General features: G+C 47.2%; 2 protein-coding genes and 1 pseudogene across 2 annotated transcripts; all 3 read left to right on the top strand.

Annotated features, from left to right (window-relative positions):
* LOC110152646 (mast cell protease 3-like) lies at positions 1-2,117 on the top strand. The gene is made up of 5 exons (XM_020916427.2): positions 1-96; positions 291-438; positions 928-1,063; positions 1,252-1,509; positions 1,845-2,117. Exons 1-5 carry the CDS (start codon positions 42-44, stop codon positions 2,004-2,006), a joined length of 759 nt encoding a protein of 252 aa, XP_020772086.2. The 5' UTR covers positions 1-41; the 3' UTR covers positions 2,007-2,117.
* Positions 2,118-10,028: 7,911 nt separating this feature from the next.
* LOC110152641 (mast cell protease 3-like) lies at positions 10,029-11,679 on the top strand (annotated as a pseudogene).
* A 1,610-nt stretch (positions 11,680-13,289) lies between these two features.
* On the top strand, positions 13,290-25,534 carry LOC110152644 (cathepsin G-like). Its single transcript, XM_020916425.2, has 6 exons — positions 13,290-14,350; positions 22,899-22,909; positions 23,632-23,779; positions 24,230-24,365; positions 24,591-24,845; positions 25,275-25,534. The coding sequence occupies exons 1-6, from the start codon at positions 14,307-14,309 to the stop codon at positions 25,434-25,436; spliced, it is 756 nt and encodes a 251-aa protein (XP_020772084.2). The 5' UTR covers positions 13,290-14,306; the 3' UTR covers positions 25,437-25,534.
* Positions 25,535-26,139: the final 605 nt, after the last annotated feature.

The raw sequence follows: 26,139 nt of genomic DNA, 5'->3' as shown, positions 1-26,139 counted from the left end.
GAAGCAGCAGCTGCTCAGAGCTGGGCAGTCTTCCTGGAGAGATGGTCCTGTTCTTGCTCCTGTTGGCCCTTCTTCTGTCCCCTACTGGGGAGGCAGGTGAGTGATGGTCCCACCCTCAGAGGCCCAGTCCCACCCCACATGGACAGACCTGCTCAGACAATACACTCATGCACAGCCTGGGTCTGGTCCATCTAAAAAAATTTCTGAACTCAGGAAAACTGTGATCCCATCTCCCCTCTTCAAACTTTGGCTCCATGAGCACAGCGGGCAGGCTGGAATCTTTCTTTCAGGGAAGATCATCGGGGGCCATGAGGCCAAGCCACACTCCCGTCCCTACATGGCATTTCTTCGGTTCAAGGTTTCAGGGAAACCTCACATATGTGGGGGTTTCCTTGTGCGTGAGGACTTCGTGCTGACAGCAGCTCACTGCCTGGGAAGGTGAGGAGCAGTGCCTGGGCCTCCATGCCTCTGTTGAGCCTCCCAGGGAACCTTCTTAGAGCTGTAGACCTGTGCACCCAGGTAACAGAGGAAGCTATTCAGAGGACAGGGGAGTACTGGGGAGAGAGGGACAGGTCAATGCCAGTCGCGCATGGAGGGAAGGGACTCATCAAACCTGGAACATAACGAAGCCAAGGCTGTTGCCTGGAGCCCACAGTGCAAATGTGAGAAATTCCTGTTTTCCTTCGAGACACTCAAGCTTGTGCAGGACTGAACACCCTCCGTGGACTCCAGGAACTGCCACCCTGCCCAGGCTGCCAGGGAGCAGACAGTTTAGAGATGTTCAGCCCCAGGGCCCATCACCTAAATTTCACCACACCCTCCCCCTGCCCCGCCCCAAGTTTTGCCCTGTCCCAAGCTGTGCTCTTTCCCCCTGGCAACTGGGTCATTTCTCCTGTGACACCCCACCCCCCTCTGCTCTCTGTGCAGCTCAATTGATGTCACCCTGGGGGCCCACAGCATCATGGAACGAGAGCAGACCCAGCAGGTCATCCCCGTGAGGAGAGCCTTCCCGCACCCACACTATAATGATAACATTTTTGAAAACGACATCATGTTACTGCAGGTGGGACCCGTGGCTGCACTGACTCCGGGGCCCTTCCATCCAGGGCCCTGCATCCCCCGTGACCTCATTCCTGACCCTCCTCCTGTACCACCCTCCGTGGTCCCAGGGCTGTGAGGAGGCAACCCCATGACTGTCCTGCAGCCTCTGCGGGCCATCAGTAGGCAAGAATGCTTTTCTTCTACCTTCAGCTGGCTTGGAAGGCTGACATGACGGATGCAGTGAGCCCCATCAGTCTGCCCAGGAGCTTCGAGAAGCTGAAGCCAGGGATGATGTGCAGTGTTGCCGGCTGGGGGCGACTGGAGGTAAATATGCCCCCTGCAGACAAACTACAGGAGGTAGATCTTGAAGTCCAAAGTGAGGAGAGATGTATCGCTCGCTTCAGAAACTACATCCCCATCACGCAGATATGTGCTGGAGATCCAAACAAGAGGAAGAATTCTTTCTCGGTGAGATCCCCAGTGTTATCCGGGTAAAACCCTGGGCCCAGCTGAGCTGTGAGGATGGGGGGCTGTGGGAACAAAGCCCGTCCCTGTGTCCCCAGCCTGTCCTCCTATCTGGTCTCTGTCCTGTGTCCCTGGGGGGTGAGCACTGCTCCACAGTCACAAATGGGCAGGGGCTTCCTGCAGGTGGAGCAGCAGGATAGTTAATGCAAGGATGAAACCTCAGGACCAACAGGACCCTGATGTCAGCCAGGACCCCTAACAGAGACCACCCACCCCAGGGTGGGAGGGAGAACAGACCTGAAGAAGGTGAGCTCAGTCCTTGCCCTCTCTGCCCACAGGGTGACTCCGGGGGCCCGCTTGTGTGTGATGGTGTGGCCCAGGGCATTGTGTCCTATGGAGAAGTGTATGGTACGCCTCCAAATGTCTACACCAGAATCTCCAGCTTTCTGCCCTGGATCCAAAAAACAATGAGACAGTACAAACAGCAGGGATCAGCCTGAGGTGCCCCCTGGGATGGACCCATCCATCTTCCCTGGGAATGGAGGCGTTGGTCAAAGTGTGTGGAGGAAGGCTGTCTGGAACTTAATAAACTTTCATCTCTTGAGCAGAAATCACCGATTCCTCCTTTATTCACATATTCATTAGGTACCTACTATGTCAGGGAATCATCTCTTCCCATTTCTGGTCCATCACCAGCTGCCCGCCCCTGCTCCCCATCGCCAGCACATACACCATGCCTCCCAGCCCCACCTTCCATCTCTGGAATAAAAACACCTGCTCTACTGACAGCCAGATCCCTCAGTCACATGTCCCCAGGGCCAGCTCCCCTCCAGGCTGCCCGTGAGCTCCAGCAGAGAAGGGAGACCCCTCCTCAGGAGTATAGGTCCCTCTTGATTCTGACCCTCGTGTCTCATCCGTACGCCTTCCTCCTCGTGCACACCGACTCCCCTCCCCCACATCCCAGTGCCCAGGGGGCAACAGAAGAGAATCCAGATTTGGAAAGGGGCCCACCTGAGAAGCTCTGGGGTTGAGGGGGCACTTGTCCACCCTAACAGAAGTGGGGGAGGTTTCCAAAGATATGGCTCACCCCATGAGTGTTCCCTCCCTGCATCAGAGGAGACAGAGCTCAGAAGCCTGAGAAAGTTTCAGGAGGGCTTCAGTATTCCTAGGCCCAGCTTGAGTGCCTCTCACAGCCCTGCCTTGGAGTCCTGGGCCCAGGGCTCTGTGCAGCCTCTGGTGTCCTGAGGGCACATCCTCCTTCAGCCCCAAGTGACCTTGAGGGAGCTCTTCCACCTTGGGCTGAGCCAGCCTCTCCCACCTCCATCATTCCTACATGTGTGTATATTTATCTGTAAAGGAAAGTCATTGTTAAAAATTTTTGATTCAAGGTATCCTAATATTTCAAAGGTGTCCCATACCTAATAGCTTATTGAATAATTTTTTCTCTTCTATTTTTCAATAATCTCTGAATTTCATGTAAGAATCTATTCAGCAAAGTAATTTCATTTTTAAAACATGCAGCTTAGAGATGACTGGGCTAGAGAGAAGTGGTTTGCTGGAAGTTTGCATGGTGAGTGAACTTCGACCATGGCAAAATATATTTTCCATGTAAAAGCAACACATATAATCATATAAAGATAGCTAAATACAGGACATATAAGTAAGAAATTTAAAATTGCCTACAATTTCACCACCCGCAGATCATCATCATCAATGGTTAAGCTTGTGTCCTTCTGCTCTGTTTATTCATAAGACGCTCTTGCTACAACTCACTGGGGATTGGCTTGTTTAGAACTCCTCATGTGACCTTTACCATTCCTCTTTCTTCTTTCTCATACTGGTAACAGTGTTGGAATCATCTGCACATGTTCAGGATGGCCTGGCCCAGAGACGTCAGAGACGTGGTTCTCTGCACTCTGGACAGAGAATATTAGTGGGGAGTAATTATTAGGATGATCAGCATCACTTATCTCATCACCACACACCACTAACCAGCATTTTTGAGGGGAAGGCCCGTCCCCTCATAGGAACCCTGATTTGGATGGGACAGCCCCCAACTCAGCTCAACGGGTGCTGGATACCTCAGCACAGACGCCAGTCAGGTCACTGAATGCTGAAGGACCTGGTGATGGTGGTTTTGGTCCAATGAGTATGAAGTCAGAGACTTTAGTTCAACATAGTGGGATAAGAAAATTTCTGTCATAAATATTTACATTTGAAGAGCTGATTGTAAGCACCACAACAATGTGAGGCTGGAACCCTGGCAAGATAGGAAATGGGGTTGCTGTTTGGTTCACCTTGGTGAGTCCAGGTCTATCTGCTCCCAAACCAAGTTCAGCCACTTCCTCACCCTTGGCAACAAGCAGACCCCTCATCCTAGTCCTCACCACTTGTTCTCTAGCCACCTATTCTAGGCCTTCCTCTGCCTCCTGTCAGCTTCACAGGGACAGCAGCCGAATCTCTCATATCCCTGGACCTCCCTTACTGAGTAATTATTCATTATATTATCAGGATCATAAAAGTACCAAGAGTGGAGAAATGGAGATTCAGTTATTGAGGGGCTCCTGGGGATCCAGCTCCTCTTGGTGTGACAGGGAAGAACTTTGGTATTCTGTTCGTTAGTCACTAGTGGTATATTGCCTATAAAATTAATTATACATGATAGCATACCTTTGGGAACACTGGCTCCCAGGTAATGAGCTTTAAGCTAAAATACCTTTGTTTAGCTCACAGGAAACAAGCCCACTGATGAAAGACTGCAGGACAGAAGAAATTAACACAACCGTCCTGAGGCTGACTGGAACCAGGAAATGTTTAACTTTATTCCGCTCCCTTCTACTATAAAAGTAGCCTGAATTCCAACTCAGGCTAGGTGATTCTCTGAAACATGAGTCCACCATCTTCTTGGTCTGCTAGCTTTCTGAATAAAGTTGCTATTCCTTGTTTCAGCAACTCATCCTGTGATTTATTGGCCTGTTGCTTAGCAAGTAGTACAAGCTTGCACTAGGTAACACTGGCTGCACCACAGGCGTCACTTTCTTATTCCTTCTGCTGAGTCTTTGTGTGCGAGTGGGGTGACGGTGTCATTCTCTCCTAATCCAGGGCAGAGAAGGTGCTCATCTGTGGCATGCTGACACCCGGCCAGGAGGGAGCACAGCTCTCAAGGTTTGTGGAGACACTGAGCCTCTCCTCCTTCCTTCCCCTGTGTTTTTGTCTGGAAGGAAGAAACCCCAGCAGCTGTGACCTGGAAAGACCTTTGGGAAGATGCAGCCACTCCTGCTACTGATGGCCTTTCTGCTTCCTGGGCAGGGACTGGTGAGTGACTGCCCATTCCTGATGGTGTAGCCCATCTCACTAAGCCTCCCACAGTCCTGACCCTTCTGCACCCCTCCAGAATCTGAACCAGGTCCCATCCCAACGAAGAACACAAATTTGATGCCACATAGACACTCAGCAAGGAGAAGTGGCAGGCAAGCAGGAAGATTGTCACTAAGATCTTTCATGGGTCTCAGCCTCTCTCTCACCACCAGAAAAATGGGTTGTGCATTTGGTAGAGGATGTGAAGCTACAAAACACAAGTAAGTACAATCCCTCACACCAGCCAGGAAAACAACTCAGACAAACCAACCACAGTACGGGAGTTGTCAGTGGACCCAGCTTATGTACCAGTGCCTTCCACCCCTCACTCCTGTCCAGGATAGGAGGCAGGTGTGCGATTGATTGAAGGTGATAGATGACAGCACCCAGAGCTCTCCAGTGTCTTGGCTCTTTCCCAGGCCCCGAGCAGCTCACTTTCTGCCCCACCTCCCCCGCCTCTCAGGCCCTTAGCTACACCACTGTCTGTGGCAGTGACCTCCACCCACCCTGTGACCTGAAATCCCAACAGCACTATCCCCAACAACCTCAGCCAAAAGCTAACGGGAGGCCACTTGTGCGGCCAAAGAACATTTTCTGAGATCCTGCATGCATTATGCCCTAGGACATGAGGATTTTAGAAAACTCACCTCTATAAGTTCCTCGTGCAAACTCACATTAATTTCACACTATTCCTGAGAAAGCTCCCAGAAGCCCTGCACTCATGTCATTGAAAAGCACAAGACACAGTGTGACTGCCCCAAGGCTGTCTGTCACCCCAGTTCCCCTCAGCTGCAGCCCTGCCCTGAGGTCGCCGCCCGTCCCGGCTCCTGGGCCGCATCTCCTGTGACTCCACGCTCCTCACGCCCCTGCCCCGCTCTCTGCAGCTCAGTCAGCGTCTCCCTGGGGCCACAGCATCAAGGAGCAGGAGAGGGTGCCGCAGGGCCAAGTGCTTTTCTCCATGGAGAAAGATGTGTCCTTACAGACACCATAGAGACATTTGTTTTCCTAAGCACCACTTATTTAGGAGGAAGAAAATAGTTTCCCACCACTCTCTGCATAGAACTCCATCATAAACCAAGTGCTCTGTATTTGTGTGCAATGTCTCAGTGTGTGCGGGGTCTCTATCTTGTCATCGCTGTCTCTATGGCGCCATCAGTACCACACTATCTTCATTACTATGACTTCATTTGCTAAAGCAAGAGCTCCCATCTTATTCTCATTCTTTAAGCCTGTCTTCTCCAATGTTGGATACTGGTTTTCCACGTCTATTTAGAACCAATAAAGTTCTGTGAAATACTTCCTGAGTGCAATGAATCTGTAGATCACTTTTTGGAGAATGAATACCTTAAAAATATTGGTCTCTTCCAAACAGGAATGTGCAATATCTTTATGATTCATACTTAGTTATTTCACCATTTCCATGACTTTAATGTTTTTTCAAATTTCATTTTCTAACTATTATCATATATATAGAGATATGATTAATGTTTGAGTTGATTTTGTGCCCAGAAAATTTGACAGTTACTAATTGTAATAATTGATATGCAGGTTCCTGGCTATTCTTGTTGTATATTATGTCTTGAATGTTCACAGTTCTATTTCCTCTTTCCCTCTCTTATACCTTTTACTTCTACTGCCTGCTTAACTGTAGTGGCTAAAATCTCTAGTATATTATTGAAGAGAAATTATGATTATGGCTATCTGTGTGACCTTGTATTGTTTGGCTCTTGAATGAAAAACATTGAACAATTTCATCATTAATTATATTGATTGGTGTGGGATTTTTGCAGGGATCATTTATCACAATGAAGACCCTCATTTCTGCTCCTATTTTGTAAAGAAATTTTTTAAATGAAGGATAGTGAGTTTTAGTAGATGCTTTTCCCCCTTCAGTTGAATTATCATATGGTGTTTCTTCTTTCACCAGTCAATGTGTTGTGTTACAGCAATTGTGTTTTGAATGAAAGCCACTCATCCTCAGAGAAACCCAAATTAGAAATGATCTAATACTTTTGCTTATGGACTGATTGGATTACATCAATACTGGAATAATATTAACCCGTAAAGTTTTCCTCCCAAATTGTCATCACTGGGGTTGTCATCTAGATTTTGCTAGTCTCATAAGGGAGATGGGTAGCATCTACTTGCCAATAGAAATTGTATATCATTCTTTAAATTGTTTTCAAAGATTTCCAGGGAATTCTTGTGAGCTTGTGGCTGTCCTTGATGGACTATTTTTGAAAACGGAATCAATTCATGTAATATTTTAGGAAAATTCAAACTTCCTGAGTATGTTCCTTAAGTTATATTTTCTAGGGATCTGTAATTCCATGTAGATTCTTTAAATTGTTCACTTCCCTGTGACTTAGAGGTTAGCATAGATAAGATTTATGAATGTATATATACATACATATATCTCCCAGTTAAGCCTCTTTCTTAGTTCACCCACCCTGTGGCTATAATTTTCATTATCTCAATAGTGTCTTTAAGTTCAGTTCAGTTCATTTCAGTTGCTTGTCATGTCGGAATCTGCAACCCCATGAATCACAGCACGCCAGGCCTCCCTGTCCATCACCAACTCCCGGAGTTCACCCAAACTCATGTGCATTGAGTCGGTGATGCCATCCAGCCATCTCATCCTCTGTCGTCCCCTTCTCCTCTGGCCCCCAATCCCTCCCAGCAGCAGGGTCTTTTTCAATGAGTCAACTCTTCGCATCAGGTGGCCAAAGTACTAGAGTTTCAGCCTCAGCATCAGTTCTTTCAATGAACACTCAGGACTGATCTCCTTTAGGATGGACTGGTTGGATCTCCTTGCAGTCCAAGGGACTCTCAAGAGTCTTCTCCAGCACCACAGGTCAAAAGTATCAATTTTTCAGTGCTCAGCTTTCTTAACAGTCCAGCTCTCACACCCACACATGACCACGTGAAAAACCATAGCCTTGACTAGACTTGGCTTGACTTACTTTGTTGGCAAAGTAATGTCTCTGCTTTTTAATATGCTGTCTAGTTTGGTCATAACTTTCCTTCTAAGGAGTAAACGTCTTTTAATTTCATGGCTGCAATAATCATCTGCAGTGATTTTGGAGCCCAGAAAAATAAAGTCTGACACTGTTTCCGCTGTTTCCCCATCTATTTCCCATGAAGTGATGGGACCAGATGCCATGATCTTAGTTTTCTGAATGTTGAGCTTTAAGCCAACTTTTTCACTCTCCTCTTTCATTTTCATCAAGAGGCTTTTTAGTTCCTCTTCACTTTCTGCCATAAGGGTGGTGTCATCTGCATGTCTGAGTTTATTGATATTTCTCCCAGCAATCTTGATTCCAGCCTGTGCTTCTTCCAGTGCAGTGTTTCTCATGATGTACTCTGCATATAAGTTAAATAAGCAGGGTGACAATATACAGCCTTGACGTACTGCTTTTCCTATTTGGAACCAGCCTGTTGTTTCATGTCCAGTTCTAACTGTTGCTTCCTGACCTGCATACAGGTTTCTCAAGAGGCAGGTCAGGTTGTCTGGTATTCCCATCTCTTGAAGTATTTTCACAGTTTATTGTGATTCACACAGTCAAAGACTTTGGCATAGTCAGTAAAGCAGAAATAGATGTTTTTCTGTAACTCTCTTGCTTTTTCAATGATCCAGCGGATGTTGGCAATTTGATCTCTGGTTCCTCTGCCTTTCCTAAAACCAGCCAGATCATCTGGAAGTTCATGGTTCACATATTGCTGAAGCCTGGCTTGGAGAATTTTGAGCATTACTTTACTGGCATGTGAGATGAGTGCAATTGTGTGGTAGTTTGAGCATTCTTTGGCATTGCCTTTTTTTGGGGATTGGAATGAAAACTGACCTTTTCCAGTCCTGTGGCCACTGCTGAGTTTTCCAAATTTGCTGGCATACTGAGTGCAGCACTTTCACAGCATCATCTTTCAGGATTTGAAATAGCTCAACTGGAATTCCATCACCTCCACTACCTTGGTTCGTAGTGATGCTTTCTAAGGCCCACTTGACTTCACATTCCAGGATGTCTGGGTCTGGGTGAGTGATCTAGTAATCAGAATTATCTTGCTTCTTATATACCCAACAAATTTTTAATATAGATCATGTTATCCATCATTTCGATAGTCCTTTTTATATCTTGTATTAATTTGCTTTTACAAGGTTAAATGTATAAGGAAATTCTCCTATATTCAAAGTTTTCATGTTTTACCTTTCAATGAGTTAGAGAAACAGTGTTAAGTGGTCAAGTTTATTTTTATTCACACAGAGCCAACAGATTTTACTATATTTTCATCATTACTTACCATTTTGAATTTCTTTTCTTTTGATTTCCATTATGATTTTGCTTATGATTTACAGTGGATCCTTGAACACGCCTCACATCACATGTAATCTGATACCCAGGCCCCGCAGTTTCGAGCACATGTGGTGTGAGGAGACCCCTTGGCTCACTGTGACTCTCCAGCCCGAATCACTATTGACCATGGGCTTTGTTTGTTTAACTAAGATGCTGTTACTTTTCAAGAGGCTTGGGATCAAGATATTTAGAAACAATTTTTTCAATTCCGTGCCTTTCTACATTTGCATGGTGCAGATATGATCCTCCATTGTGTGTCTCCCTCCCTGAATCTCACTGTTCTTATCTGATCATGATGGCAAGCTCTCCTCCACCAGAAGCAATAGAGCTTATCTTCAGTGTTTCCCACAGTCTTTCACACAAAGAGGCCCAAGACACAATCACTGTGATGATCTAGAGAGAACCACAGAAATGAAGACATTCTTTGATCTATTATCACGAGGCCCAGGTTTCTGGGACTCAGGGATCAGATATCTGCTGATGCAGTACCCCCACCACCCCACAGATAAGAACTTATCAGAGGCTTCCGTTAACTTCTTACTCCACTGGGACCCCAAGACTTGAGCAAACAGTGGTGGGACACTTTCTGGGAAGCCTCCTGTGAGAACGGCCACCGCAGCAGAGGAGACACTCAGAGTTAAGAGGCCAGAAGGAAGCAGCAGCTGCTCAGAGCTGACCAGCCTTCCTGGAGAGCTGGTCCTGCTCCTGCTCCTGGCGGCCCTTCTGTTCCCCGCTGGGGAGGCAGGTGAGTGATGGACCCACCCTCAGAGGCCCTGACCCACCCCACGTGGACAGACCTGCTTAGATGCTACACTCATGCCCACTCTGGCCGTGGTCCATGTAAGGAGACTTCTGAACTCGGATCGAATTTTCTCAAAGACCAGCAACCTTGGTCCCATCTCCCCTCTTCAGCCTTCGCCTCCATGAGCACAGCAGGCAGTCTGTTATCTTTCTTTCAGGGAAAATCATCGGGGCCATGAGGCCAAGCCACACTCCAATCCCTATATGGCATTTGTTGAATACCAGGTTTCAGAGGACATTTTCAGCTGTGTGGGTGTCCTCGTGCGTGAGGACTTTGTGCTGACAGCAGCTCACTGCTTGGGAAGGTGAGGAGCAGTGCCCGGGCCCCCACCCTCTGTTGACCCCTTAGGGGACGTAGGAAGCTCTTCAAAGTCCAGGTGAGCTTTGGGGAGAGAGGGCCAAGTGCATGCCAGTGGCACATGAAGAGAAGCAACTGATCATACCTGGAATGGAAGGAAGCCTAGGTTGTGCCCTGGACCCTAGAGTACATGTGTGAGAAATTCAGTTTCCCTCTGTGACTGTCAAGCTTCTGCATGACTGAACACCCTCGTGGACTCCAGGAGGTCCTCCCTGCCTGGGCTGCCAGAGACAGACTGCTCAGAGATGCTCAGCTCCAGGCCCATCGCCTAGAATTCTCTCCCTTCCAGCCCCACCCTATCCCAAGCTGTGATCTTTCCTCCCAGCCTCTGGCCTGTATCTCCTGTGACACCTGCTCCCTCTCTCTCTCTCTGTACAGCTCAATCAATGTCACCTGGGGGCCCACAACAGCATGGAACAGAGAGGATCCAGCAGGTCATCCCCGTGAGATGAGCCATCTGCCACCCAGACTGTAATGGTAAGACTTGGCCCAACGATATCATGTTACTGCAGGTGGGACGCATGGCTGCACTGGCTCTGGGACACTTTCCTCCCAGGGCTCTGCATCCCCCTGCCCTCATTTCTGCCCTTCCTCCTGTACAACCCCTTCTGTGGTGCGAGCGCTGAGAAGAAGGCAACCCCATGACTGTCCTGCAGCCTCTGTGGCCATCAGTAGGTGAGAATGCCTTTCTTCTTCCGCTGATGACGGCTGACTTGACAGATGCAGTGAGCCCCATCATTCTGCCCAGAAGCTGGTGAAGGTGAAGCCAGATATAATGTGCGGTGTGACCAGCTGGGGGCAACTCGGGGTAGATATTCCCTGTGCAGACAAACTACAGGAGGTAGATCTTAAAGTCCAAAGGGAGGAGAAATGTATCACTTGCTATGCTGGAGATCCAAACAAGAGGAAGAATTCTTTCTTGGTGAGATCCCCAGTGTTGTCCATGCAAAACCTTGGGTCAGCTGAGCTGGGAGGATGAGGGGCAGTGGGAACGAACCCCGTCCCTGTGTCCCCAGCCTGCCCTCCTATCTGGTCTCTGTCCTGGGTCCCTGGGGGTGAACACTGCCCCAAAGTCATGGAGAGAAGAGTATGGTATACCTCCAAATGTCTACACCAGAATCTCCAGCTTTCTGTCCTGGATCCAAACAACAGTGAGACAGTACAAATGGCAGGGATCAGCCTGAGGTGCCCCTGGGATGGACCCCTCCATCTTCCCTGGAATGGGTGCACTGGGCAAAGTGGGTGAAGGAGGGCTGCCTGGAATTTAATAAACTTTCATCTCTTGAGCAAAAATCACTGATTCCTCTTTTATTTACTTAAACACATTTGTTAGGCACTCACTCTGTCAGGCAACCATCTAGTCATATCTGATCTTCTTCCTCCAGCACATACACCGCACCCCACCCCCACCTTCCAACTCTGGAATAAAAACTCCTGCTGCACTGACAGCCAGCTCCCTCCAGTCACATGTCCCCAGAGCCAGCTCCCCCTGCAGGCTGCCCGTGAGCTCCATCAGAGAAGGAAGACCCCTCCTCAGGAACACATGACCCTCTTGTTAACGATCCTCGTGTCTCATCCATATGCCCTCCTCCTCATCCACACCAACTCTCTTATCCCCCATCCCAGTGCCCAGGGGGCAACAGAAGAGAATCCAGATTTGGAAGTAGGGCCACCTACTTGTGGGGGCTTGAGGGGGCACTTGTCCATCCTAACAGAAATGGGGGAGGTTTACAAAGGTGAAACTCACTGAATGCAGTCCCTCTCCGCATCAGAAGAGACAGAGGTGAGAAGTCTGAGAAAGTTTCAGGAGGGCTTCAGTATTCCCAGGCCCAGCTCGAGTGCCTGTCACAGCCCTGTCTTGGGGTCCTGGGTCCAGGGCTCTATGCAGCCTCTGGTGTCTTGACAGCACATCCTCCTTCAGCCCCAAGTGACCTTGAGGGAGCTCTTCCATCTTGGGCTGAGCCAGCCTCTCCCCACCTCCATTATTGCCATGTGGGTGTGTATATAAATATATTTATCTCTAAAGGAAACTTATTGTAATAAAAAGTTTTGGATTCAGGGGTATCCTAATGTTTCAAAGGTTTCTTATAACCCATAGGTTATTGACTCAATTTTTCCTTCTATTTATCAACAATCTGTGAATTTTTTATCTATGAATGTATTTGGGAAAGTTACTAATTTTTAAAACATGCAGCTCAGGGAAGGCTAGGCTGAAGGGGAGTGATTTGCTGAACATTTGCATGGTGAGTGAGTTTTGACTGTGGCAAAATGTATTTTGGACAGAAGAGCAACAGACATCATAGTTAAATATGGAACATATAAATAAGAAAGTTAAAAGAAGTGCAGAATTCCATCATCATCAGATCATCATTAATGCTTAAACATGTTTCCTTTTGCTCTTTTTCTATTTGTTCATAAGATGTTGTTCCTTCAGTTCACTTGGGATTGGGTTGTATAGAACTCCTCATGCTGTCCTTTCCATTCCTCTTTCTTCTGTCCTCATAGTGGTGAGAGTGTTGGGGTCATCTGCACATGTTTAGGATGGCCTGGCCCAGGGTTATCTGAGGCATGGCTCTCTGGACACTGGACAGAGAATACTTTGTGGGGAGTAATTACTAGGATGAGCAGCATCCGTAACTCTTTCACTGCTCACCAGTCACCAGCATGTTTGGAGAGGAAGCCCCTTCCCACTCACGAGCACTCTGATTTGGGTGGAAGAGCCCCCATCTCAGCCTGAGGGATGCTCAGTGCCAAAGGTCCCAGGGATGGTTTGTGTTGGTCCAGTGAGTATCAAGTCCAGGACTTTTGTTCAGAACTGTGGGATAAGAAAAGCTCCCTATGTTGTGAAATATTTACATTTAAAGAGGCAATTCTAAACACTCCAAAAATGTGAGGCTGGAATGGTAACAAGATAGGAAACAGGATTGCCGTTTGGGGCACTTGGGTGTGTCCAGGGTACCTGCTCATAAGGCAAGTCCAGGCTCTGCCTTCTCACGTGGCCCCAAGCAGACCCCCTTGTCTTGGTCCTCACCATCTTTCTCTCTACCCACAGATGCTAAGTCTACCTCTGCCTGCTGTCAGCTTCTCAAGGGCAGGAACTGTGTCTCTCAGATCCCTGGGCCTTGCTGTTGAGTAATTACTCATGATCTCATCAGAATCACAAAAGAACCAGCAGTGGGGAGATGGAGACAATCTCCATCCGGTCACTGAGGTGCTCCTGGAGTCCGGCCCCTCTGCTGCTCTAGTATGGAAGAATCCTTGCCGTCTGTTAGATTAGTGACTAATGGGGCGTGGGATTCAAGTTTTAATTATACATGATGGCCCATCTCTGGAATCCTGCCTCCCAAGTAATGAGCATTGAGCTAAAATGCCTTTGTTTACAACACAGGACACATCCTGGTCAGGCCCACCAAGGAAAGACTGCAGGACAGAAGAAACCGACACATCCTCTCTGGAGGCTGACGGGAACCAAGGAACGTTTGGTGCTACTCCCTCCTCTATCACAGTGTAAAAGAAGCCTGAATTCTAACTCAGGCAAGACGGTTCCTTGGGCCTCAAGTCCACCATCTTCTTGGTCTGCTGGCTTTCCAAGTAGAGTCACTATTCCTCACCCAAACAACTCATCTCTCTGTTTACTGACCTTCTGTACAGCAGGGAGCCTGGACTTGGTAACGCTGACTGCACCCCAGCCTCCACTTTCTTGTTGTTCCTCTTGCTTTGTGACTCAGCAGTGGGAGAGCAAGTGTGGTGACTGCCGTTCTCACCTATCCCACAGCAGAGAACACGGGCACACGTGGCGTGCTCACACCTGGCTGGGGGTGCACAGCTCTGGGAGGTCTGTGGGGTCACTGAGCCTCCCCTCCTTCCTTCCTCTATGCTTTGTGTCTGGAAGGAAGAAACCCCAGCAGCTGTGACCTGGGCAGACCTTCTGGAAGATGCAGCCACTCCTGCTCCTGATGGCCTTTCTTCTGCCTCCTGGGCTGGGACAGGTGAGTGAATGTCCCCATTCCTGAGGGCAGAACCCATCTCACTAAACCTCCCACAGGCCTGACCCTCTGCTCAGCTCCAATTTCTGAACCAGCTCCCATCCCCAACACTACAAGTTTGATGCCACATAGACACTTAGCAAGGAGAGATGGCAGGCTGGAAGAAAGATTTTCATTAAGAGCTTTCATGGGTCTCAGACTCTCTCTCACCACCAGGAAAGTGGGTTGTGCATTGGCAGAGAATGTGAAGCTACAAAACATGAGTAAGTAAAATCCTTCAGTCCAGCCAGGAAAGGACAACTCAGACAAATCATCCACAGTTTGGGAGTTTTTGGTAAACCCAGCTTAAGAACCAGAGAAAACTTCTCAGTGCTTCTCACCCTTCACTCCTGCTAGGAGAGAAGTCCAGGGTGATTGACCAGAAGTGGCTAGGTGACATCACCCAGAGCTCTCTAGGTGCCTTGACTCTTCTCCAGGCCCCAAGAAGTCCATTTTCTGCCCCAGCTCCCCTTGCCTCTCAGGCCCGCAGCTGCCCAACTGATTTAGCAGTGCCCTCCCCCATCCCTGTGGTCTTGAATCCCACCAGTACTATCCCTACCAATCTCAGCCAAAAGCTAATAGGAAGCCATTTACTCGTGCAGCCAAAAACAACAACAACAACAACAACAACAACAAACTTACTGAGAGCCTGGGATGTATTAGGCTCGAGGACATGAGGATTTTACAAAATCCACCTCTATAAGCTCCTAGTGCAAACTCACATTCAGTTCAGTTCAGTTCAGTCGCTCAGTCTTGTCCAACTCTTTGCAATCCCATGAATCGCAGCACACCAGGCCTCCCTGTCCATCACCAACTCCCGGAGTCCACTCAAACCCATGCCCATTGAGTCGGTGATGCCATCCAACCATCTCATCTTCTGCCGTCCCCTTCTCCTCCTGCCCCTAATCCCTCCTAGCATCAGGGTCTTTTCCAATGAGTCAACTCTTCACATGAGGTAGTCGAAGTATAGGAGTTTGAGCTTTAGCATCAGTACTTCCAATGAATATTCAGGACTGATTTCCTGTAGGATGGACTGGTTGGATCTCCTTGCAGTCCAAGAAGACTCTCAAGAGTCTTCTGAAACACCATAGTCCAAAAGCATCAATTTTTTGGCACTCGCCTTCCTCACAGTCCAACTCTCACATCCATACATGACCACTGAAAAAGCCATAACCTTGACCAGATGGACCTTTGTTGGCAAAATAATGTCTCTTCTTTTTAATATGCTGTCTAGGTTGGTCATAACTTTCCTTCCAAGGAGTAAGCGTCTTTTAATTTCATGGCTGCAGTCACCATCTGCAGTGATTTTGGAGCCCCTAAACATAAAGCCTAACACTGCTTCCACTGTTTCCCCATCTATTTCTCATGAAGTGATGGGACCAGATGTCATTATCTTAGTTTTCTGAATGCTGAGCTTTAAGCCAACTTTTTCACTCTCCTCTTTCACTTTCATCAAGAGGCTTTTTAGTTCATCTTCACTTTCTGCCATAAGGGTGGTGTCATCTGCATATCTGAGGTTATTGATACGTCTCCCGGCAATCTTGATTCCAGCTTGTGCTTCTTCCAGCCCAGCATTTCTCATGAGGTACTCTGCATAGAAGTTAAATAAGCAGGGTGACAATATACAGCCTTGACACACTCCTTTTCCTATCAGGAACCAGTCTGTTGTTTCATGTCCATTTCTAACTGTTGCTTCATGACCTGCATATAGGTTTATCAAGAGGCAGGTCAGGTGGTCTGGTATTCCCATCTCTTGAAGAATTTTCCACAGTTTATTGTGATCCACACAGTCAAAGGCTTTAGTATAGTCAATAAAGCAGAAATAGATGTTTTTCTGGAACTCTCTTCCTTTTTCGATGATCCAGTGGATGTTGGCAATTTGATCTTTGGTTCCTCTGCCTTTCCTAAAACCAGCCAGATCATCTGGAAGTTCACGGTTCACGTATTGCTGAAGTCTGGCTTGGAGAATTTTTAGCATTACTTTATTAGCATGTGAGATGAATGCAATTGTGTGGTAGTCTGAGCATTCTTTGGGATTGCCTTTCTTTGGGATTGGAATGAAAACTGACCTTTTCCAGTCCTGTGGCCACTGCTGAGCTTTCCAAATTTGCTGGCATATTGAGTGCAGCACTTTCACAGCATCATCTTTCAGGATGTGAAATAGCTTGACTGGAATTCCATCACATCCACTAGCTTTGTTCGTAGTGATGCTTTCTAAGGTCCACCTGACTTCACATTCCAGGATGTCTAGCTCTAGATGAGTGATCACACCATCTGGGTCGTGAAGATCTTTTTTGTACAGTTCTTCTGTGTATTCTTGCCACCTCTTCTTAATATCTTCTGCTTCTGTTAGGTCCATACCATTTCTGTCCTTTATCAAGCTCATTGCGTGAAATGTTCCCTTGGTATCTCTAATTCTCTTGAAGAGATCTCTAGTCTTTCCCATTCTGTTTTTTTCCTCTATTTCTTTGCATTGATCACTGCAGAAGGCTTTCTTATCTCTCCTGGCTATTCTTTGGAACTCTGCATTCAAATGGGAATATCTTTCATTTTCTCCTTTGCTTTTCACGTCTCTTGTTTTCACAGCTATTTGTAAGGTGTTCTCAGACAACCATTTTGCCTTTTTGCATTTCTTTCCCATGCGGATGGTCTTGATCCCTGTCTCCTGTACAGTGTCATGAACCTCCATCCGTAGTTCATCAGGCTCTCTGTCTATCAGATCTAGTCCCTTAAATCTATTTCTCACTTACACTGTATAGTCATAAGGGATTTGATTTAGGTCATACCTGAATGGTCTAGTGGTTTTCCCTACTTTCTTCAGTTTAAGTCTGAATTTAGCAATAAGGAGTTCAAGATCCAAGCCACAGTCAGCTCCTGGTCTTGTTTTTGCTGACTGTATAGAGCTTCTCCATCTTTGGCTGCAAAGAATATAATCAATCTGATTTCGGTGTTGACCATCTGGTGATGTCCATGTGTAGAGTCTTCTCTTGTGTTGTTGGAAGAGGGTGTTTGCTATGACCAGTGCATTCTCTTGGCAACACTCTATTCACCTTTGCCCTGCTTCATTCCATACTCCAAGGCCAAATTTGCCTGTTACTCCAGGTGTTTCTTGACTTCCTACTTTTGCATTCCAGTCTCCTATAATGAGAAGGATATCTTTTTTGGGTGTTAGTTCTAAAAGATCTTGTAGGTCTTCATAGAACCATTCAACTTCAGCTTCTTCAGTGTTACTGGTTGGGGCATAGGCTTGGATTACCGTGATATTGTATGGTTTGCCTTGGAAACGAACAGAGATCATTCTGTCATTTTTGAGATTGCATCGAAGTACTGCATTTTGAACTCTTTTGTTGACCATGATGGCTACTCCATTTCTTCTAAGGGATTCCTGCCCACAGTAGTAGATATAATGGTCATCTGAGTTAAATTCACCCATTCCAGTCCATTTTAGTTAGCTGATTCCTAGAATGTCGACATTCAGTCTTGCCATCTCCTGTTTGACCACTTCCAATTTGCCTTGATTCATGGACCTAACATTCCAGGTTCCTATGCAATATTGCTCTTTACAGCATCGGACCTTGCTTCTATCACCAGTCACATCCACAACTGGGTATTATTTTTGCTTTGGCAACATCCCTTCATTCTTCTGGAGTTATTTCTCCACTGATCTCCAGTAGCATATTGGGCACCAACTGACCTCAGGAGTTCATCTTTCAGTAGCTTATCAATTTGCCTTTTCCTACTGTTCATGGGGCTCTCAAGGCAAGAATTCTGAAGTGGTTTGCCATTCCCTTCTCCAGTGGACCACATTCTGTCAGACCTCTCCACCATGACCTGACCGTCTTGGGTGGCCCCACACAGCATGGCTTACTTTCATTGAGTTAGACAAGACTGTGGTCCTGTGATCAGACTGGCTAGTTTTCTGTGATTATGGTTTCAGTGTGTCTGCCCTCTGATGCCCTCTCACAACACCTACCGTCTCACTTGGGTTTCTCTTACCTTGCATGTGAAGTAGCTCTTCACGGCTGCTCTAGCAAAGCGCAGCCACTGCTCCTTACCTTGGAAGAGGGGTATCTTCTCACCGCCGCCCCTCCTGACCTTGAACGTGGAGTAGCTCCTCTCGGCCCTCCTGCGCCCGCACAGCAGGCGCTCCTTGGAGGTGGGGTTGCTCTTCTCGGCCGCTGCCCCTGACCTCGGGTGTGGGGTAGCTCCTCTCGGCCGCCGCCCGTCACCTCGGACGTGCGGAAGCTCCTCTGCGCCGCTCCTGCCCTGTCGCAGCCTGGCGCTCTCGGTCGCCACCCCTAACCTTGGGCGAGGTGTAGGTCCTCACGACCACGCTTCTGCGCGGTCCGTCGCAAGTGGCTTAATTTCACAATATTCCTGGGAAAGCTCCCAGAAGCCCTGCACTCATGTCATTGAAAAGCACAAGACACAGTGTCACTCTCCCAGGGCTGTCTGTCACCTCAGTGTCCCCTCAGCTGCAGCCCTGCCCTGAGGTCGCCGGCCCGTCCCACCTCCTGGGCCGCATCTCCTGTGACTCCACGCTCCTCCTACCTCTATTCTGTTCTCTGTGCAGCTCAGTCAGCGTCACCCTGGGGCCCACAGCGTCAAGAAGCAGGAGAGGGTGCCGCAGGGTCAAGTGCTTTTTTTTTTTCCCCATGTAGAAAGACGTGCCTTATAAGACACCATAGTGCCATTTATTGTCCTAGCACCACTTATTGAGGAAGGGAAAAAAATAGTCTTCCTCATTCTCTGCCATAAAACCTCTATCATAAACCATGTTTGATATATGTGTCATTCTTTAATCACTAAGTCATGTCTGACTTTTGGGACCCCATGGGCTATAGCCCACCAGGCTCCTCTCTCATGGGATTTCCCAGGCAAGAATACTGGAGTGGGTTGCCATTTAATTCACCATGGGATCTTCCCAGCCCAGGGATTGAACCTGGGTCTTCTGCAGTATTTGGTGGATTCTCTACTGTTGAGCCACCTGGGTAGCCCTTGATATGTGTGTATCATTGACCCAGTGTGTGTGGGGTCTCTTTTTCTTGCTCATTAGTCTATCTCCTTATGCTCCATCAATGCCACACCATCTTTATTACTATGACTTCATTTGCTAAAGCAAGACCTACCTTCTTGTTCTCATTCTTTAAGACTGCTTGGCTATTTTTGGTCATGGGTTTTTCCACATCTATTTTCCATGTCTATTTAGAACCAAGTAAGTTCTATGAAATACCTCTTGGGTGCAGTGAATCTATAGATCACTTTTTGGAGAAATGACATTTTAAAAATATTTTCTCTTCCAAACATGAACATGGAATATTTTTCTGTTTAAATCTTCTAAGTGTCTCTTAATAAATGTTTATAACTTTCACCATATCTTTTCTGTAGGCTTATATTTACTTATCTGACAATTTTCATGTTTTAATTTTTTTCAAATTTCATTTTCTGACAGTATAACCATGTATATGGAATATGACTGATATTTAAATTTATTCTGTGCCTAGAAAATTTATCAAACTCTCTTAGTAATCATAAAAATTGATCTGGAAATTCTTGGGCATTCTATATGTATACTATATCTCAAATACTCAGTTTTATTTCTTCTTTTTCTGTCCTTGTTTCTATAAATAGAAGCTTTCCTTCTATTTCCTGCTTAACTGTTCTGGCTAAAATCTCTCATATGATGTTGAAGAGAAATGATGATTATGGCTATCTATGTGACCTTGTATTGTTTTGCTCTCAAATGGAAAAACATTCAACACTTCATCATTAAGTATAATGATTCGCATGGGATTTTTGCAGAGACCTTTTATCAGAATAAAAAGCCTCTTTATTGTTCCTATTTTGCTAAGAATTTTTTAAAATAATTAACGGTGAATTTTAGCACATGACTTTTCCCCCTTCAGGTGAATTATCATATGGTGTTTCATCTTTCATCAGTCAACATGTTGTTATAGCAATTATGTGTGTGTGTTTTTAAAGACTTAAGCTACAACTTTGTTAATCAGACACACACCAAAATGATAATCAGGAAACAGCAACAGGTGTGGGAAGGGAAGAAACATATATACAGTAATTGTGTGTTGAATGAAAATCAACTCATCCTCAGAAAAACCCAAATTAGAAATGATCTAATATTTTTGCTTATTGACCAATTTGACTTATATCAATACTGGACTAACATTAGCCCATAATGTTCCTCTCCTATATTGTCATCACTGGGTTTGGCATCTAGGTTTTGCTAGTCTCATAAAGGAGATGTCTAGCATCTCCTTACCAGCAGAAATTGTATATCATTCTTGGAACTTTTTTTCACAGATTTCCAGTGAATCCCTGTGAGCCTGGGGCTGTCCTTGATAGACTATTTTTGAAAACTGAATCAAATTGTTTAATGTTCATAGGAAAATTCAAACTTCTTGAGTATGTTTCATTAAGTTACATTTTCTAAGGATTTGTCAGTTTCATGTGTTGCTGTCCAGTCGCTCAGCCGGGTCTGACTCGTAGTCCTGTGGACTGCCACCAGCCAGGCCTGTCTGTCTATGGAATTTTCCGTACAAGAATACTGCAGGGGTTTGCCATTTCCTTCTCCAGGGAGTCTTCTCTACCCAGGGATTGAAGCCATCTCTTTCTCTCTTTTTTTTGAACCTATGTCTCTTGTGTCTCCTGCATTAGAAGGTAGATTCTTTACTGCTAATTTTCAAAATTACTGGCTTCCCAGTGACCTAGAAGTTAATATAGATATGATTTATATATATATATATATATATATATATATATATCTCCCAGATAAAAACTCTTTCTTAGTTCTCCCACCATGCGGCTGACTTTTCACTATCTCAATAGTGTCTTTGGTAATCAGAATTTTATCTTTATTCATATACACCCAACACATTTTTAGTGTAGATGAACTCATCCATTATTATTGATGGTTAGTGCTTCTTATATCTGTGTAATATACAATATTAATATTAATACAATATCTGTATCATATACAATATAATCTGTTTTTACCATGATGAGTGTATAAAGAAATTCTCCTATATTCAAAGGTTTAATTTTTTACCTTTCAATTAATTAATTTGAGGCATAGTGTTAAATGGTCATTTCATCTTTATTCTGATATACCCAACAAATTTTATTATAAATTAATCTGATTATTAATCATTTTGATATTTTTTTGTTTTCATTATGATTTTACTCATGATTTCCAGTTGGCCCTTGAACAGCATAGGAGATAAGGGGCACCGACTCTTCTGGTGGAAAATCTGGGTATAACTAACCTATAGTTGGCCCTCATGTTCTGTGGTTTTGCAACCAACCATGGAGAGCTCAGTAGTCTAGCATTTACTATTGAAAAAAAATCAGTGCATAAGTAGACCTGTTCAGTTCAAACCACTGTTGTTCAAGGAACCACTGTATTTAGCAGTCTATTTCCTTAGTTTTTAAGATATAAGGATTTCCTGCTCATATTCTTGTTATGAAATTCAGTTTAAACTCATTGTGGCATATTAAATTTGATGTATCATTTAAATCCTTTAAACACTTTTGAGACCTAATCTATGGCTTAATCTATGGTCAACATCTGTATGTGCTTGTCAAGTGTGTAATCTGCTTTTGTTGGGTAAGATGTTCATTATGTATTCATTTTTTCATTAGCTATTCATAACTTCTATATCACTGAAGTGAAATGAAAGTGAAAGTCGCTCAGTCGTGTCAGACTCTTTGTGACCCCACGGACTATACAGTCCATGGAATTCTCCAGGCCAGAATACTGAAGTGGATAGCCTTTCCCTTCTCAAGGGGATCCCAACCCAGAGATCCAACTCAGCTCTCCTGCATTACAGGCAGATCTTTTCCAGCTGAACCACAGGGAAACCCATTACTAATCTATGGCATTACTAATCAATTTATAAGATAAGTTTTAAAATATTCCCAAATGACATGAAGATATTTCTTCCTGGGGAGCATCCACTCCCTGCTGCTGTTGAAAAGAAGTGGGAGCAGCAAGGGTCTGGGTGGGGCTCAGGACCAGGGGGTGAAGACACCCAGGTTCCATTCCCTGAGGGAGAAGGAGGAAGTAGACAGGTCCCAGCCCTGGTGCCTGTGAGGACATTATTGAATGTGGTGGGTTTGGGGTTCTGGGGCACAGTGCCCAGCACCCCCCCCCCCACCCCCCAGTGCCCTGGGCTCCCATTTCTGTGGCCGGCACTGACTCAGCAGCTGTGCAGGCTATTGCACTGAAGGCTTCAGTTACTGCCTTCCCCCAGGTCCTTGGCAGTTGGTGGGCAAGCCTCTTGGGCAGCTCTGGGTGATGAAACTTATCAGAGCAACAGGAGAATGGGACTGTGAATTCTTGGATCCCCACGCCCCACCTTCACCTTTCCTTCCTCTCCCAGGGGCTCAAAGTCTGGCAGAAGGAAGTAGGGGCACCAACTGTCTGGGCAGCCTTGCTGGGAAGATGTGGACGCTCCTGCTCCTGGTGGCCTTTCTCCTGTTCCCCAGGGCTCGGGCAGGTGAGTGACCGTTCCCACCCTCAGGGGCCCAACTCCACCCCATAGACTCTGAAGCCAGACCACCCAGACACTTGCTAGCCCTGTATCCCTGGGCAGCTTGCATGAGTCCACAGTTTCTCAGCTTCAGATTCTGAGGGCAGAAATTATATCAAGCCTACCTGGAGAGTCGCTGTGAGAGCTAAGTGACGGAGTGTACATAAAGCTCTCAGAACCACCCTGGCATGTACTACCGGCTGTATAAATGTGCTCTCTGAACTGAGTTTGCAGCTCCTGTGTCAGAGCCTAGGGGATCAAGATACAGTGATTTCGGGCCCATCAGCTCATCTCTAGATCCTTAAATTCATGAGCTGGACTCACAGGCATCTGGAAAGTTCCCTGAGGAAGAAAGTGCCACAGAACTTCAGGGACAGGCCCCTCCAGAGAGCTCTGGGTTTGCCCTCCCCACAGCAGAGAAACCCTCCTGTGAGGGAGGCTGCACCTGGCCCTTCCTTCCAGGCAGGTGGGAGGGCGCTGAGGCTGGATGGAGAGCCAGCAGCACTTCCTGCAGGGTCCTGGAGCCTCCCCCAATTCTGCACCCTGCAGACCCCATTCTCAGCAACCACCAGCTCACCCTGCCCCTGCAGCATCTCTCCTGCTCCCCCCAACTTCCAGTCTTTCTGGAGCCACCAAGCTGATGCCCACACACCTGCCAGTGCAGAGATAATCCTAGTGCTTCCTTCTAGGGCAGATCATCGGAGGCCGAGAGGCCAGGCCCCATTCCCGCCCATACATGGCATTTATTCAGATACGAACTCCAGTAGGTCGGAAAGTTTGTGGGGGGTTCCTGGTGCGTGAAGACTTTGTGATGACGGCAGCTCACTGCCTGGGAAGGTGAGGACTTACGGGAGTTCTGGGCGCCAGCAAGGCAGGTCCAGAAGAGTTCATGAGAGGAGTCACTGAAAGAAGGTGTCTAGCCACGAGTGGGTGAAAAAAAAAGACCATGTAGAGCTTGGTGGACAAGAAGCAGGCCAGTGTGAATGGGGGAGGACCTGATCAAAAAGAACAAGATGGGGAGTTGAAACCTTTGCACTGGGGCTCAAATTATGACTTCAAGGTATTTTTGCAATCTCTTGTTGGGGAGGCAAAATTCAAAATCTCTATGTCCTCCACCACCTCCAGCTCAAGGCTGAGGAGGCCCAGGGCGCAAAGTTCAGCCCCATAGCCCTCCTGTCTCTGTTCCCTCGGCTGAGGTCTGGCAACCCTGGGTAGTCACTTGACTTGTATTGTGGACCACAGTTCCTGTGGTTCAGACCTTACCTCTAGGCCCTCTCTCCTTTACAGCCAAATGAATGTCATCCTGGGGGCCCACAACATCAGGACATTGGAAGGCACCCAGCAGCGCATCCCTGTGGTCAGACCCATCCCCCACCCCGGATACAGTCCGCAGAGCCACAGCAATGACATCATGTTACTGCAGGTACCGACCCTCTGGTTCTTCAGCTGGGCGGCTCGTTCCCAGCCTGGGGGCTTCCAGTGTCCTGGGATCAGTGATGGGGGAGCCGGGCAGACCCCCAGGGCAGTGGGGGCCTTCCTGTGTCCTGGGATCAGGGAGGGGGGAAGCTGGGCAGACCCCCAGGGCGGTGGGGGGCATGGGGAGAGTGTAGAATAGACAGTCCCTCAGTGCCTGCACGCTTCTTGTCAGCTGGCGAACAGAGTCCAGCGTAATCGATTCGTGAGGCCGGTGCCTCTGCCTCAGACTCAGAACAGACTCAGGCCTGGGACCCGGTGCACCGTGGCCGGCTGGGGCCTGACTGGTCCAAACACGAGAACAGACACGCTCCAGTGTGTGCAGCTGAGGGTGCAGAGGGATGGGGTGTGCAGAAGACGCTTCATGTCATACAACGGCCGAACACAGATCTGTGTGGGGGACCCGAGACAGAGGAAGTCTGCCTTTGTGGTAAGACCACGGCATCTGCCAACACTGACAGCGGACCCTGGGCAGACTCGGCAGTGGGACGGACCACATTCCCATGGCTGCAGTCTGGGGCCTAGATCAGGGGGATGTGGGGGTGCTTTCCCCCATCCATCCAGTCTCTGGGTGAATAGAAGGACCAGACACACAGGATGTTCATGTGCAGTGTTTTCCTGGGGCCAGTGAAGGCGCCTTGACCTGGGTTGGGCTGGAGAAGCAACCACAGTTAGGGCTGAAGCCCGGTGATGGGAAAATTCAGGAGCTTTTCTTCTGCACCCCACCACCCTCCCATCTCACACACAACAGCACTGCAAGGAGCTCTCCTCAACCCCCGTCCTCTCTGAGGGTTGGGAGGGGGTGACAGAAGTAGGGAGGCCTGGACAACTGAGGGTCCCTTCCCTCCTCTGCCTGTAGGGGGACTCCGGGGGCCCCCTCGTGTGTAACAATGTGGCCCAGGGCATTGTCTCCTATGGAGACAGGATGGGGACCCCTCCAGCAGTCTTCACCAGAATTTCCAGCTTCCTGCCCTGGATAAGGAGAACAATGAGACGCTTCAAAGAGTGGAGACCAGAGTGACATCCCGAGACTGAGTCTCCTTCTCTGGGGCAGAGCCCAGCTCCAGGGCAGTTCCCAGAGCCTTAATAAACGCCCTAGTCTGGAGTGGAAATGACTGATTTCTAATGTGTTCATTAAACATGATTCGTGTACAACAAAGTGTGCCAGGACTGAGGGTAAGCTTCTTCAGGAAGATGGGGTCTCTTTCTCAGGACAAGTGAATCCCGATTCCTACTGTCCTGGGGTCAGCAGGAGCTTCTTCCCTCCTCCAAGCCATCCATTCCTCCATGTCCCTTGTACCCACAGCCTGGGGATGGATGGAGGGACCTACGTCTTCCCAGAGTAAGGTTCCCTGCTCTCCACTCTACCAGAGATGCCCCCTTAGGTACCTGAGAACCACATGCCATTGGCCTGGGTAGGACATAAAAGACAAAGGAACAATTGAAATTCCATACGAGGCTCAATTTAAGAATAAACGTGGCAGTGCAAATCACTGGAAAACAATGCATTTTTAATAGATTGCAATGAAACAAATAGTCATTTGGGGAAAAAAGATAAAATCGGGTCTGCATCTCATCATAAACCTAAATAATACTCAATGGGATCAAAGATCTAAATGAAAATATCAACCATAGGAGAAATAGAAGAAAGAAAAAAAATTTATTTTTTAAAAATATCTAACAAACACCCATATCAAAGCTGTGCTATTCACAATGGCCAAGAG

Source organism: Odocoileus virginianus, chromosome 16, assembly GCF_023699985.2.
Source record: "Odocoileus virginianus isolate 20LAN1187 ecotype Illinois chromosome 16, Ovbor_1.2, whole genome shotgun sequence".
Taxonomy (NCBI): Eukaryota; Metazoa; Chordata; class Mammalia; order Artiodactyla; family Cervidae; genus Odocoileus; species Odocoileus virginianus.
Note: the sequence above shows the minus strand (reverse complement) of the source record. Positions and strands in the feature narration are given on the sequence as shown.

Excerpts from the sequence above, each read along its gene's own strand:
- LOC110152646 (XM_020916427.2), top strand. The coding sequence starts at position 42 with ATGGTCCTGTTCTTGCTCCTGTTGGCCCTTCTTCTGTCCCCTACTGGG. Across the intron at positions 439-927 it reads GCAGCTCACTGCCTGGGAAG|CTCAATTGATGTCACCCTGG; the intron begins GTGAGGAGCAGT and ends CTCTCTGTGCAG. Across the intron at positions 1,064-1,251 it reads ACGACATCATGTTACTGCAG|CTGGCTTGGAAGGCTGACAT; the intron begins GTGGGACCCGTG and ends TTCTACCTTCAG.
- LOC110152644 (XM_020916425.2), top strand. The coding sequence starts at position 14,307 with ATGCAGCCACTCCTGCTCCTGATGGCCTTTCTTCTGCCTCCTGG. Across the intron at positions 23,780-24,229 it reads GCAGCTCACTGCCTGGGAAG|CCAAATGAATGTCATCCTGG; the intron begins GTGAGGACTTAC and ends TCTCCTTTACAG. Across the intron at positions 24,366-24,590 it reads ATGACATCATGTTACTGCAG|CTGGCGAACAGAGTCCAGCG; the intron begins GTACCGACCCTC and ends GCTTCTTGTCAG.